The sequence below is a fragment of the Crocodylus porosus genome, unplaced genomic scaffold (genome assembly GCF_001723895.1).
Source record: "Crocodylus porosus isolate Cpor-Errol unplaced genomic scaffold, CroPor_comp1, whole genome shotgun sequence".
Classification (NCBI taxonomy): domain Eukaryota; kingdom Metazoa; phylum Chordata; order Crocodylia; family Crocodylidae; genus Crocodylus; species Crocodylus porosus.
The window spans coordinates 12,922,006-12,937,989 of record NW_017728923.1 but is presented as its reverse complement, the minus strand read 5'-3'; the positions used below and the strand labels follow the sequence as shown (position 1 = coordinate 12,937,989).

At 46.3% G+C, this 15,984-nt stretch overlaps 1 protein-coding gene across 1 annotated transcript in view; it reads right to left on the bottom strand.

Annotated features, from left to right (window-relative positions):
* The window catches only part of LOC109313554 (lipopolysaccharide-induced tumor necrosis factor-alpha factor homolog), a 33,444-nt gene that overhangs the window by 6,036 nt on the left and 11,424 nt on the right, over window positions 1–15,984 (bottom strand). Inside the window, exons 2-3 of the mRNA XM_019540169.1 lie at window positions 9,109–9,227; window positions 1,327–1,401 (exon numbers count right to left, since the gene is read on the bottom strand). Coding sequence (XP_019395714.1) covers window positions 1,327–1,401; window positions 9,109–9,214 — 181 coding nt within the window. The 5' untranslated portion in view covers window positions 9,215–9,227. The remainder of the gene's footprint in view (window positions 1–1,326; window positions 1,402–9,108; window positions 9,228–15,984) is intronic.

Sequence of the window (15,984 nt, the reverse complement as noted above, 5' to 3'; positions counted from 1 at the left end):
CATAAGGGAGCATGTGGGGGGGTGTGCATATATGGGGTGTGGGAGGGTATGGGGTTTGTGAGGGGCTGTGTATGGGGGTGGGTGGCTAGGGGGTATGAGGGGGTGTGGGTGTGGTGGTCCGTGTGTGTCTGGCAGTGCAAGGGGAAGGTGTGGGTGCATATGTATGGTGGGGTGTGCATGTGGGACTCACCCTACGAATACACACACACACACACACACACACTCTGTCCCTCCCTCCCTGTACACACATACACTCTCACACATACTCACATGCACGCGTGTGTGTTCGCATTCTGTCCCTCCCTCCCTAAATTATAATCCCTGCTAAATTATAATCCATGCAGTATCCCCCATGGTCCTCTCCTGTCTTTCCCCCACCCCCCACCCCATGTTCTTATCTGAATCTCCCTCTCTGGCACGTGGAGGTAGAGAACAGCCTCATGCTCCCAGGTCAGAAGCCTGGTTGGGGGAGGTGGAAATGGGAGGGGCAGAGCCAGGTGGGCCTTGCTGGGCTGCTTGGTCTTGCTGCTGGCTTTCCCTGGGTCCTACTGCCCCTGGCTCCTATCATCTTTGACAGGTGGCCTGTCAAAGATGACAGAGAAATATTAATTTTCTAAATTTTTTTTAGGGGCCCCACAGGCTAGATAAAATGGTCTGACAGGCCAGATCCAGCCCACGGCCATATTTTCTTGTCCTTGTGTTAAGTGTTAATACCCTCTAACAAGCACTGCTCTGACCTGTACCTAGAGGGCTGGCAAGAAGCGGGGTGGCTAGGAGCTGCTAAATCCACTACTTGCCTGCCTGGCTTACCTGCTCCCAAGGACAATATAGGTTCCAAAAGTGCAGCCTGTGGCCCAGATTGCACCCGCTAGCCCCCATGCATTCAGGTTGGGTCCCTGTCGACCCAGATCAGCAGCAGCATGAATCTACCCCTCTATTTTGATTATAAGTTCCCATAAAATGGAACCTTTTTGTTCAACACAAAAAAAAACTTTTTTTAGTTTATAAAGAAAGGTTTATTTCAGGTTAACCTGGATGATATTTTTTTTGGTTCAAAAAGTAAACCAAAAAATAGAAGTTATTCATCCAGTACTAATCCTTAACTGATTTAGATGTGGGTAAGTTAACCCGTGGATTGTGGGAAAGGAATGACAGTCATAAACAGTGTTTCCCTGTCATCTTTAGTAGGTAATTTCTTACATTTTTATACCATATGGGTCAGAATCCCTCCCCCATTCATGAAAAACCGCAGTAGAGCAGCGAGATGTTTTTGCTTCTGTTCATGTGCTATATCCAAAATAACTTACACAAAATCTTTATTCTTACCTGCTTCTGTGGGGTTGGCTGTGGGGTTGACATCTTGATAGGAGTATGGTGGGGGAGAAGGATACTGGTAATCTACTGTATTAAGAAAAAAATTAATAAAGCATAAAATGTTGTACAACGTACTCCCTCAAACACCTAATCAGAATCTGAACAGCAGCTATTGTGGAGTGATCTCCACACTGTGGTTCAGTATTGAGTACACAGCTTCTGTTTGCTCTGTACCCTATCATTTGAAAGATATACAGTGCTAAGAAAGTATGAGCTGGTATAATCTTGGGAGGGATTTCAGGACATTTGCCCAGAAATACCTCTGGGACCATTTCCAAATGAGGAAGGATGCATTTTTCAGTGGGCAGGTTGAGGCTTTAGTTCAGTTTCTTAGATAGACTATAAACTTAGCAAGCACATAGCATGGTGTGGCGTGGCATGGTGTGGCATTAGCAAACTGCTCTTCTCTAACTTAGGGGGGAAGAGTATGAGAATTCTTTTAATGTAAATTATTTCTTTAATAGGATTATTGCTAAAGAACTACTCACTGTTGATTATGTTAGTTAAGTTTATTCTGTTTTTCTGTTCCTTAATGTCTTGGAAAGGTTTACATGTTTCAGTGATTGAGAACTATTCCAGCAGGGGCTCTGACTCCTAGTAGAGCCACTTATAAACACCTAAGTCACAAGGTAGGGATGAAATCCAAGACAATCATTGGGCCCTCCAGGTTCTGGACTGAGCAGCAGACTAACAGCATGTCCTCATTAAAAAAGAGTTAGGTTACAGAAAAACAAGAAGGTAGCCATTCCAGCAAGCATTAGGATAGGCTAGATGGCAGAGCTTGCATGCCTTAAGAAATGTCTGGTGGCAGAAAAGAGATTAAGTTATTTCTCTGCTGCTTGGAAACTGGGGCCTGAGCACATGCGACACAATTGTCAGTGTACTAAAGATCAGTAATGGAAGTGTTGGTTATCTTGGATTTGGAATGTAATTGGTTGACATTAAACAGAGTCCCATCCAGGTGATACTTGATGCTGAATCTAGATGGAAATGTATCAGCAATGAGATGGAGAATAGCTGTGATCAGATGGAAAAGTTTTAGTGCAATTGCACAACCTTGCTTGACTCCAGTTGTAATAGTAAAGGTCCATTGCAGAGCTGTTGCTTGCTGTTACGTAGTAATGAAGAAGTCCGGAAATGGTAACAAATTTTGGCAGGCATCCAAATCTCATTAGGATGAGAAAAATGGAAATAGGGCCTCTCCTGGTTGAATCAAAGGCCTTAGGTCAATGAAGGCCGTGTAAAGATCTTGACGTTGCTCTCAGCACTTCTTCTGCAGCAACAAGGGTCATATCTATTATCTGTCTGAGTGGTCTAAAGCCACTCAAACATGGGTAATATCTCTTCAGTAAGAAAAGTGAGTCTGAAGAGAGTGTGTCTTCTGAGGCATCTCCTTTCTTGATTTTGGTAATGATTTTGGCATCTTTCAAGTCACTAGGAATCTGTCCATGTTACCAGATTTTCATAATAGTAGTGTATAGTTGGTAAGAGTTTTTTCCACCTTGCTTATAAGGTGCTAAGTTGGTATTCCATCAGGACCACATACTTTGTTGGTCTTTATCTGCTTAAGGGCATTCAAGGCCTCTTGATAAATTGGTGAAACTGCAAGGAAGTCCTGAACGGGGTCTTGTGAAATAGCTTAAATAGTATTGTCTTCAACATTAGAATCTTGATTCAGGGGCTCTTGAGAGTACCTTTCACCATGCACTAATGGTGGAGCTGTCTTTAAAAAGTGTTGTTCCATTCTTGGACTTCAGAGGGACGGTTTCTTGGTTGCACTGAAGAAACTTGGCATGTTGTAGCTATCATCAAACTTTTTAATCTCTCGTTTTGTCCTTTTGCTGCTTGTTCGTTTGCTCTTGACTTCCTCTGGGTCTCAGCTTTAATGTGAAAAGTGTCTTCCTTCTGTTTGGAATTGATGTAATTCTGCCAAGTTTCAAAAGCTCTCCTTTTTCTGTCAGTGAGAACTTAAATATCCCTATCATTCTCATCAAGCAAGACCTGATGTTTCTTTGTAGAAAAGCCTAGATATTTTTCACATGCATCATGGATGTCTTTCTTGAGGCTCTCCCAGTGACTGATGATATCAAGATCATCGGAGAGGTACCAGGCATGGCTCGTGAAAGCTGCTATGGTGGGGCAGATGGAGCATCCCACAGGAGCATGGCGGGGGGGGGCCCGCGTGCTCAGCAGTAAACCCAGAAGTGAACCAGAAGTACTTCCGGTCTACTTTGGGGTCCACTGCCGAGTGCACCAGGGACCACTCCCTCTACCCCAGCTCAGTGATCAGTTGTGAGGGGGACCCCAGGTGCGCCCCCAAGCCCAGAAGGCACACCAGTCACTGAGCTGAGGAGCAGCTGTTCCCCCCCACACTCCCCGGAGGACCCAGAAGTGGACCAGAAGTGTTTCTGGCACTTCCAGGTCTGCTGCCGAGCACACTGGGGATCCCCAAACGCTCCCGTGGGATATTCCATCTGCCCCAGCATCTCAGCATTCACAAGCTGCCTCATATCTTGAGGTTTGTAGAAAAAACATTTAAAGCTGTGTCTATGTCTGAATCATCAAATCACTCTGAACCTATTCGGAGGGTTCTGATTCGATTGAGAGAGATTAAAGGGTCCCTTGATTCAATTCAGATTCGGAGATTCGGCCACCAAATCGGGCTGAATCTTCGCTGATCAGATTAGTGACTGAAGCTTTGCACAGCTCTAGCATCCATACTTCAGAAGGATCCTCCACAGCACTTCTTGGCTGACAGAGTTGAAGGCTTTCATAAAGTTAAAGAAAGCCATGTAGAGAGATTAATGTTGTTCCTAGCATTTTTCCTGCAGCTGGTGAGCTGTAAATATCATGTCAGTTGTTCTTTGTGATGACCTAAACCCATAATGAGACTCCGGGAGGAGCTTTTACTCCCTGGCCACCCTGGGTTTCAGCACTCTTTCCTGCCTAGGCAGGGGGTTGGACTTGATGATCTGTTTTGACCCTAGCATCTATGAATCTATGAATAAATGGAAGGAGATCATTCACGAGAGTTCTTGCAATGGTCTGTCCTGTGGCGGGCAGCAAAATGATCCCTCTGTAATTTCCACAGTTGGACTTGTCTCCTTCCATGAAGATTGTCATATTCATGGTGTCTCTGAGGTCATCTGGGATTTCCTTCTCATTCCAAATCCTTAAAATGAGGGCAAGGAGCTTTGATGTGAGCTTATCTCCCTCTTGCTTGAAGGTTTTGGCTGGAATTCCATCTCCTCCAGGTATTGTTCTTCATCTGCTTGATGGCCTTCCTCACCTTGTCAGGGTTGGAGTTGAGAACACTCATCAATAGAGTCTGAATTGAGAGAGACTTCAAAATGCTCCTTCCAATGGGTGTCGATGGTGACCCCTTCCTTGATCAGGTCTTCTCCATTCTTAGGTCTCAAGACAGTTGGTCCCTGAGTGCTTGGACCATTGATGGCTTTGGTGGCATTGAAAAAAAACACTTATCATGGATGTCAGTGAGATGTTGAATCTCCTTTGTGTTGTCTTCCCACCATCTGCTCCTCATATTGCAGATTTTCCTTTGGACCCCTACCTTGGCTCGTTGGAAATTCAATTTCTTTTGCTTGGATGTCATTCTGCGAAACAAAAAGCTTTGCACTTGCAGTTGATCAATTCTGGGATCTCCCAGTCATTCTCATCAAACCAGCCTTGCTGTTTCCTATTAGAGAATCCTAGCTTTTCTTCATAGGCACTGATGATGGTAGACATGGAGGCACCATGAACACTGCCAACATTCTCTCATTGTTATTGATTGGAATTCCCCAGTTTTTCATTGAGGCACTGGTGGAAGAGGTCTCTCTTGACTCAGTCCTTGAGTCCTTCAACATTGATATTCCATCAACATTGCTTCTGGTGCAGCCATTGGTTAGGAGCCAGTTTGGGTGACATAACTGAGCAGATGAGTCGGTGATCAATCCAGCAGTCATCAGCTCATAGCATAGCTCAGGTGATGTGGACATCTTTGCGATCCTGGGCATGAACAGTGACATCAGTCGGATATCAATGCTTGTATCAGAGGTGTTGCCAGGATGTCTTTTGACTGTTTTTCTGGTGGAACAGGCTGTTGGTGATAGTGAGTTCATGTTCCATGCATTTGGTCAAGAGGAGGATGCCAATGCAGTTGACTTTTCCTACTCCTTCCTTGACAGTTCCATTCCAGAGGTTTGATTCCTTTCTGACTCTGGCATTGAAATCACTGAGAAAAATAAATCTGTCTCCCTTCAGAACATCAGGAAATACTTAGGTTGGCATAGAATTCCTCCTTGGTTTCATCAGCAACATCAACAGTCAGGGCACATGAGCTGATGACAGTGGCATATTGGCTCCCCAGAAACTTAAGAAAAAGTCATGAGGTGCTCATTAATTCTGATAGAGAACTCATTAAGTTGATTTATGAGTTCATTCTTGATGGCAAAACCAACTCTGTGAACCTGGTATTCTTCTTTCTGTTTACCTTTCCAGAAGAAGGTATAGGTGTCTCCATGTTCTCTGGACTGCCCTTCTCCTACTTGCTGGGTCTTGCTCAGTGCAGCAATGGGGTCATTTGACCCCAGTACTTTTTCCTGTCATGGCAGGGGGTCGGACTTGATGATCTGCTCAGGTCCCTTCTAACCCTACCAACTGTGAAACTATGACATCAGTGTTATGTTGCCTGAGTTCTTGAGCCAGAATTGTGGTGCAGCACTCTGGGTGTTCACACTGAGGATCATCCATGAGGGTCCTGATGTTCTGGATCCCAAAATTGAATGTGTGTCTCTTTTGAATTTGATGACAGTAAAGGTGTGTCACTGGGTACCATCTCCAGGGGTGGCTATAAAGCCCCTGGGGACCAAAAAAAATTACTTTTACCCTGCTCTATGGGCAGTCCTCCCACCTCTCCTGCCATGTCTTGGTGTTAATGGCCATTAAAATATGGGGGGCTGCCCTAATTCATTGAATAATTAATTCACTATTAATTGAATGGCCACCAGCTGACTGGTCCCTGCCATATGAGCTAATTGCATGGCTCCAATCCATCCCTACACTATACCCCAAGCTTCATAGATGCTATCTTCATTGATCTTCTCTCATTACACACACACAGCCCCCCTGAGCCCTCAGACCTCTTGGTCTTTCCCTCGGGCCCTCTCCGGGCCCCCAGACCCCCTCAGCCTCTCACACAGCCCCACTCTGTTTCCTTAGATCCTTGTCTCTCACTCAGCCCCTCCCTGGGCTGCCAGACCCCTTGGTTTCACACTCACCCTCTTTTTTGGTTTGTCAGACCCCTTAGTTTCTCACCTGGCTCCTCTCTGGGCCCTCTGATCCCTCACTGGGCCTCTGGACACATCTGGTCCATCTTTTCCTAGTCCCTCACTGGGCCTCTGGACACACATGGTCCTGCTCTGGTCTCATTCCTCTCTGGGCTTCTGGATCCTTCTGGTCCCACTCTTTCTTTTGGCTCCAGCGCACCCTACTGGGCCCCACTCTGATCCTCAAGGCTCTTGTGCTCACTTTCTCCTTTGGGCCCTCCCCAACTTGGATTGAACCAACTAAGCCATCATCATGTTGGACTGCAGTCTCTTTGATTCCCATCCTTAGGCTATAGCCACACATGGACCTTTATTTTATCCATTTTAGGCATCCAATACTTGCCCTTCCCTGGAGTTTGCCATCGGTGGCACTTTCTAGGGGTTTCCTCGCCACAAGTAGTCCCATCACTATGACCACAAACCTCAGTAGAGTGCAGTTTTTGTTCATACCCAGCACCCACCTCCAGGCTATCTTGCTCTGACATTTTTTACCCTTCCTGGGCTATGGGTTCCTTCCAGCCCCCTTTCTTGCCCTCCTGGCCCACAGATCTCTAGGCCCCACCTCCAGATACCTTGGCCTTGGCTCAGCATGTGGTTTATCTGGGCCTACCCAGAACCCTCAATAGATCCCTTACACTCTACCCTGCTCTCTGGGCCCTAGACCCCTCGTTGGGTCCCACATTAGGCTCCAGGCCCCTTGTCAGGTCCCACACACTTGGCCTCTCTCTCTGGGCTCACCTGGACTCCTCCCTGGGTCCCCAGGAACCTCCTCCACCCCTGTAGTTCCTTCCCAAACCTCCAGACTGCTCTAAGTGTTACCCTCCATGTCAACCTTCTGAAGCCAGGGCCATCCTGCTGAGGTGGTATTCTCTCAACAGGCTCCAAGATCTTATTGCCAACTTTGCCCAGAACTTGGGCTTATATCGACCTTAAACCCAGTCCTCCACCTAGGTCAGATCACTCCCTCCAATCAGCCCTAGCCAGTACCTGCAGGCTTCCTGGGTCAGGTGACCTTGTAATCAGCTCTGTAGACTGCTATACCAACTACTTCTCTGCTTAAAGTGGCTAAAATTGGCCATTACAGTTGCCGCTTGCCACCCCCCGCCCCCGTTACCCCTGGCACCACTGCAGCTGCCTGTGGGCTGTACCCACTAGGCCCACCCTTACTGCAGATGTCACTGTGCAGTGGTGATGCATAAGGGGTGCATGTGCACCCCCTGACAGCAGCGTTCCTGAGCAGGGGATGCAGACATGAGCACTGGTGTCCCCCCTGAGAGCACTGGCCGAGGAGTGTGCCAGGAGAAGTGGTTCCCCCACGGCCAATCACGTCAACCCAGAAGTGCCAGCGGCATGTCTGGAAGTGCCAGTGTCATGCCACTACCAGTTGCAGGTCAGGAGGATCAGCTGCAGGGACCCTTCCCCCTCTCACCTGTGGGATCAGCCATGGGGGGATCACCAAGGCATTTTGTCCAGCCCACACCAGGTCCCTTGGCTTCTGCTGCACCAGGCATAAGGGGCAGCCTGAGCCACGATGCATGCAGCCAATCCCACTTCTTCCAGGTACACAGCAGGGCTGAGGCAGTGTGGCAGCCAGACTCTGTTTCCCGACTGCCCCAGTGGTGGCTGCTGCCAGACCCAACCTGCTGCCAAGGCACCCTGGCCCATCTGCCCCACACCCACTTCTGGATGGGTGGGCCGGGTCTCCATGGACACCAGCTGGGAGCCATGTGGGCAGGGCACGTGGATGAGAAGGGGCCACAGGTGGGTGGGGAGCAGCGTCCAGGAGCAGAACAGGCAGGTGGGACTGTGGATCAGGATTGCAGGGTGGTGTCAGTGTGCAGTCAGGCCCAAAGCAGAACTGTGATCCTATGTCTGCATGTCCCTACAATGGGTGCCAGTTCTGTGGGCAGGGACATGCAGGGAGCAGACTGTGATTCTGCCCTGGGTCCTGGCCCATGCTGTTATTGCCCCAGGATCCCAATCCCAGCCCCAGCCCTGACTTCGCCCACCTGCTTGTCCCACTTCTGAATGCCACTTCCCACCCACCTATGGTCCCATCACAGCCATCTGGCCATGTGTGGGGGCCACTTAGGGAGTTTTGGTGAGCTGTTGTGGATGGAGTGGGGGGCAAGGAGGGTGCTGACCCAGGCTGCAACAGCTCAGTAAAACTCTGTCAGTGGCCCTCTGGCCAAAATAATTGCCCTCTTCTGCTATAGCTAGCGTAATAAAAATTAGCCCTAATTTGATGTAATGGACATGGGCACCTCCTGAATCCAGGATATGCTGGGAAAGTTAGGCCACCTCATGAGCCAGGCTCATTTTGCATCAAGCGCCATTAATTAGCATTTGAAGCAGAAACCATCCAGAGGACACCTTATCCTTCTGGGACTTTGCAAAGTTAGCCTACCTTCTTGTGCACAGAAGTCTGGTGCAGAGGGTGTTTGCATGCCAGGCTGTGGATAAGTCTCACATGAGGTCATAGGAATCATTATGTGTTCCTTCTCACTAGCCATTTTTCCAGTTTGCCTGCAAGAGATCACAGCATAACATTGAACCATAAGGTTAAGAATTTTCCAGTGACAAGCACCGCTCGTGGGACTCAGAGACCTGCCTGTCTGAGCTTGTATTAATATGGAAATTAACAATGATCAGGTGCTGGATTCTTTAGAGGTCAAGCTAAACGCCCATAAACGCCTATCATATTTTATGATGATTGAAACAGAGGATCCTTTATGTTAAAATAACATTGGAGCTTGCCTTATTATGAAACAAGTGTGACTAAGTTCTGACCAGCAGTTTCAGAGTCAAGAATGTCTTGGGTCTAATGACTGCTCCAACACCCTGGGGAAATTTTCTGTGTTGGTATTTATGTCCTATACGCAGAACCCAATTTTCACTTGTTTAGTACCACATGCGGATTTTGTCAGAATCAGTCAAGGGATGTTTGTAAAGCCATTTGGAGATGCACATATCTTAGTTAATAAGCAGCCATTTGTAACAACATTGAGTCTGAATCATTAAATGGGTTATGACCAAATAGGTTTATTCCTATTTTCAAATTCTAAGAAAGAAGCACGTGGTGGTCCTTTTCATTGCTATGTTACTTTCGAGCACTGATAGATTACAGTTGATGCGAACTGGGAAATTCTTACAGGAAACTGCCACTTGTTACAGCTGCACTGTACCACTACTTCTTTTTCTTTGTAAATTGGCCACTGGATCTGGCCTGTGGAGCTGGAGGGTTTCACCTGTGCCCATGCCTGTGCCAGGGCCAAAGTAATCTAATCAGTTCCAAACTCCTTTCACTGAGCAGAGCTCAGTTGCTCAAGTCTGTGTGACACTACCACTGGCAAGTATCTTGCCTCCCATATTCTTCAGTCTGGGGCTTCAGATACTCCCAAATCCATGGTGGGCATCCCTACGCTCAGAGGCCCCTTTCTCTTGCCTGTGGCCAAAAGCCCAAAGGAGCAACCTAGGGAGAAATCCCCCTATTTCCATAAAATAAAGTGTGTAGCTGAGATCCTCCCACTGGGAGGCTGTAGTAGGCTCTCATAGAGGTGTCTGCCTGTAGTGCAATGGGCAAGTCTCCACCCTCAACTTCAGAAAGCATTCAAGGTTAGGGAGAAGGGAATCTCCCTTTCCAGGTACAGCAAAACCACCTACTGCACTGGGACTGGGCAACTTCTAGCTGCTTCTCCCCACAAGGCTGCAGTATGGATGCAACTTCCAGCTGGCGGTGAGCTGCAGCTGGGAGGCAGGAGAGTGGGGAGGAGAAGCAGCAGCAACATGGATGCCTAGCCTCAGTGCATCTCCCCACTGGATGGAAGCTGCATTTCCATCCCAGCCAGGGGATGGGAGGCTGGGGGAAATAGTGGTGACATGGGTGTAGCTCCCAGCTCCCTGGCCCCAGCATAGGCAGAGGCAAAGCCCCCTGCCTCATGTGCTGCTGAAGCCACTTGGTCCATAGTAGACCAAAGCTTGGTTGTTCCAGCCCGCAGCTTGTAAAGGTTGCTGGCTGCTGCTCCAGCCCAATTACAAGTTGTTGAACCTATTCAGGAATCTTCTGGTAAAATCTCTGGCCTCTTCTCTATCTTTACGGGAGGTCAGAGTGCTATAGTACTGTGATGGTTTAGGTAATACGAGAGAAGCAAAGTTTGTTTAGTAGCACCTTTTTATCAGCCCAGCTATATATTTGGGAGAGATAGTAATTTTTAGGCACAGAATGCACTCCTCAGGTCTGGGAAAGAAGCAGATACAGCCTACACTAAATACCAGGGGAAAAAACATTTTATTTATCTCCAATACTGTATAAAAATACAGAATGAAATACCTTTCCAGACTGTATAGCTGGTTTAATAAAAGATTTCTTTCTGTTTCCTTTGTTTTTTTCTTCTTGCAGAGAGAGTTACAACCAATATTTTGCAAACAGGCTACTGTTCTACATCTACTTTATAAAAATTCATACAGGCTTTGAATATTTATTGTTGGAAAAAGAACTTTCTCTAGTACCCAAGAAGTATATCCATATAGTTGCTAGTGGGTTAACGCCTCATAAAAAATTGCTTCCTCCAAACATTATTGCCCAGGAAGGAAATCCAGTTCTCTCAGTTATGCTGATGGGAAGGTCGAGGTACCCTGGGATTAAGTGGCAGTCTCCTTAGTCATGCCTTGGGGAAATAATCTTCACTCATTTGCTCCTTGCCATGCAGGTCTACTCTGGATATAAGGACTTTAGGAGGCATGGGGAGCACCCAAGCTACTGTCCTAGAACATGCTGGAAACCTGGGTCTTGATTGTGGTACTGAGGGCATCTTCGTTGCCTCATTAGACACGGACAGAGTGGAAATGATGTATTTTTGGTGTATTTTTTCAGTTGTGCAGCTGAGCACACTTCTGCTGCAGTTTAGATATATCCTAAAAGACTTGTTAAAGTCAGGCAGGAGTCTTCCATCTCTGCCCTATCTTGATATGTTTTATATATCTATAAGACCATCATTCCTTCCACAAGCAACAAAGCCAGGTCTGTAATTGAAAGCCCCTTCTTCATGTCCAAAACATTTGGTTCTAGGCTGCTCAATGATCTGGCCCACCTAAGAGACCTTTAATGTGCATTGAATTAGAGAGGCCTAAGTGTGTTTCATTTGCAGTGCAGCACAGACTTCAGTTGCAACAAATACGGTGCTTCTGCTCTCTTGAGTCTTGTCAATAATTCACATAGGAGCAGGTGAAGGTTCCAACAAAATATACTTCTGTTAAAGGAAATGGATATTACTACAGTCAATGTTGCAACATGACAAAATCCAGCCTGGAATTTACATGTATTAAAGGGATTAAATGTCATTATCTCTTATTTCTAGCAGCATGTGTATGCATCATTACCCAATATCCCTTCTTGCATTCCAGATGAGATATCTGTGGTTATAGACTGTATGTCTTGATATGTCTTGATCATAAGTGTTAGTTGTAAAAGATGTCTTCCGTGTTCCAAAAAACTTACTGTAGGACACACATTATGTCCAGGTTTTGCCTTTGAAAATACGATCCTCACGGAGAAGACTAGATTCTGCTTGGCAGGATTATTATTTAATATTGTCCTACCTAGGGCCCTAATGTACTGCATATTCTAGAAATGTAGCTGACGTATTTCCTCCAAGGAGGTTACAGTACAAAATGACAAGGAAGACTGAGGAGGGATATAGTCAGGTGTGTGTCAATGATGTTTGTGTTATTATAAATTGAATTAGTCTTGATTATCCAGGGCTGTACCTGAGTCATTCTAACTGGGTGATTTCTAAAGCTGCTGACAGACCCTAACTTAAAGGCGTGGTGGGATCTGAGCTGTAATCCCAACAGTTGCGTCTCCTGCCATGGCGTACATGCATGGCAGATGCATGATTTTGGAATGGGAAATCAGATCCTGGGCTCCCCCTGTACCAGCAAGTTGAAAGAGGTTCCCCACAATCAACTGATTGCCAGCTGGGGCCAGGGACTGAACCAAGGTCTGAAACAGGCTCCAGTGCAATCCTGAGTCGTAGCTTACAATCAGCTGATTGTCAAAGCACCACCCGGGATATACATGTAGTTTTTACAGGTCCTGATGCATGGGAACCCGGGGATTTAGGACCCTCTCCCCAATCCCAGGATCCAATCACATTGGGACCTTTAAGAACCATGTGTGATACACAGGAATCTCAAGACTGGGGAGAAGCTTCTTGACCCTGGGTGCCACAGAGGTCATAAAATCACATATGAAGACCTAGCTGCACATAAAGCCTTTATATGTCTAAGGTGCAGTGAGCTTCTGGGGGCCAAATGAGACTCTGGGGTTCAGGGATTAATTCTGCCCCTAACTGATTGCATATGTGACAATTGTGTCACAGACTCTGGGGCTGTCCCATGCAGGATCCTGGCACTCAGCTGCGTGTCAGGATCTGTCATTGGCCAGTCCCAGCCAGCCACATGTTCTTAAGGCATGATACAAACAAACCACAGTGTTGTTGCACATTACATGTGGAATAACTTTGTGACTCATTTACTGTATTATCCCGCCTTAAATTAACACAAATGTGTGGCTGGTCTACTATTGACAGCGTGTTCAACAGGTTAATTGTTTCTTAAAAGGAACATGTCTAAAGGGCCTAAGACATTAGAGAAGAAGGGGGTGGTTAGTGGAAGAAAGCTGTGGCCTTTCATCTAATATTCCGTGCTGCTTTTCATACCTGGAGCAAGGTGTAAACATATTTGTGGGAAGATGGTAAATGAGCAGCCAAGGCTGGCTTCACTACTGACAAAAAAGTGGGGGTGGCAAAAGTAACAAGGCCAAATGGGTAGGCTAGGACTTGAAAATGGGAACAAATATCTCAGATGTGTTGGGGTGAAATGAGAAGCCTATGGAAGGATTTCTGGGAAGCTTGTGGTCTAATAGGAATAATGAGCAATGGATTGCTGAGGGAATCTTAGCTTCTTCGGCAATCAAAGATGATTGTCTTCCATGATTGTCTTATCTGTGTGTCTGAAGATGGCCAATGAGGGGCTAAATGGGATCAACAAGCTCTATTGAAGCTTGGACATGTAATTCTGTATGGGGCGGGTGGCACACTGGATTTTTTATTTGGTCTGTGACATGCTGTTTCTGCTGCTCCCACTTGTCCATCTCTTGCTGTCGTGAGGTTTCAAAGTAGCGAGATCCCTGTAGCAGACTTCCTCCATTTGCAGAGGTCCTAAGCAATAATCCATGAGTTGACATCAATGTTGCATTTTTTTAAGTTGGCCTTGAAGACATCTCTGGAATGCTTTCTCTGCCCTCCTCTTGAGCATACACCTTGGTGAGCTGGGAAAATAAAACTTGCTGTGGGAGTCTGGAGTCTGACATTTGGATGACATGGTGGGCCCAGCAAATTTAATGCCAGATGATCATCACCTCAATAGACACTAACATTGGTGTGTCTCTCTTCTCACTGGATTCAGAAGATCTTCCACAGGAGGTGTTGATGGTACTTCTACAACAACTTTAGATGTCTCCTGTATGTTGGCCACATCTCATCTCTGTACACGAAGGTGAGGAATCATGACTGCTTGATCAAGCTCATGGTTTATTTTGGATCTGATGTCATGATCTTCAAACACCCATTTCTTCAGGCATCCAAAGGCTCCACTTGAATTTTGAGGTGATGTTGGATTTCTTCATCAATGTCAGCCTTCTGTGAGAGATGACTTCTAAGGTAAGCAAAATATTCAACATTCTCCAGAGTCTTGTGGATCTGGATTACTGGAACTGGTAAGGAGCTGGTTTTGGTAGAGGACCTTTAGTCTTCTGAATGTTAAACATCAGCCCCATTTTCTTGTATGCCTCAGTGAAGACGTTCACAATTGCCTGAAGGTCTGCTTCTGAGTGAACGCACACTACTACAGCATCATCAGCATATTGGAGCTCAATGATTGAGATCTTGGGTGATCTTGGTTTTGGCTCAGAGTCAGCTGAGGTTAAACAGCTTACCATTCATTTGGTAGTTTAGCTCCATTGCAGCTGGCAGTTTGTCGGTAGTCAGATGTAACATCGTGGCAAGAAATATCGAGAAGAGTGTTGGAGAGATGACACAGCCTTGCTTAACTCCCATTTTAAACTCTATGGGATCTGTAATAGATCTATTACTGAGAATTGCTGCTCACATACCATGACGGAGCCAGCAGAGAATGGTGACAAATTTTGGTGAGCATCTATACTTCAGAAGAATCCACCACAACACTTCTCAGCTGACAGAGTTGAAAGTTTTTATGAGGTCAAAAGGCTATGTTCAGGGGTTTACATTGTTGCCAACATTTCTTCTGCAGCCGGCAAGCTGTGAAGATCATGTCAGTTGTGCCAACTGACGTCCTAAACCCACACTGAGATTCTGGGAAGAGCTCATCAGCAAGTGGAAGGAGACAGTTCAGAATGATTCTTGTAATGGTCTTTCCTATGGTGGACAACAAGGCAATCCCTCTGTAGTTTTTGCAGTCGGACTTGTCTCCTTTCTTGAATATTGTCACAATCATAGCATTCCTGACGTCATATGGAATTTCCTCCTCATTCCAGATCCTTAAGATGAGGGCATGAAGCTGTGATGTGAGTTCCTCTCTTCCGTGTTTTAAGATTTCAGGGGGGGATTCCATCCGCTTCCAGATATCTTGTTCTTCATCTGCTTGATAGTTTTCCTCACCTCACCAAGGGTTGGAGGGATCCCAAGATCATCTTTGACTGAATGTTGTGGGATAGCATTGAGAACACTTGTCAATAGCAGAATCTCAGTTGAGAAGGTCTTCAAAATGCTCCTTTGAATGAGCATTGATAGCTCCTCTTTCCTTGATCAGGTCTCCATTCTGAGGTCTCAAGGGGACAGGTCCCTAAGTGCTTGGCTTGTAGATGGCTTTGGTGGCACTGAAGCAGCCATTCTTATTGTAGATGTCAGCCAGATATTGAATCTCCTTCTCCTTGTCATCCCACCATTTGTTCTTCATATTGTGTATCTGCCTTTGGACCTCTCACTTTGGCCTGTTGGTGATTCAGTTTCTTTTGCTTAGATTTGGTGTCATTTTGCCAAGCATAAAAGACCTTGTGCTTGATCAACTCTGGGAATCTCTTGGTTGTGCCCATCAAACCAGTTTTGATGTTTTCTGGTAGAGAATCCAAATGTCTCTTCACAGGCATTTATGACAGTGGCTAACCTTCTCCCACTGTTGTTGATTGGAATTCACCAGTTTTTCATTGAGGCATTGGTAGAAGAGATTTCGCTTTCTTGGGTCC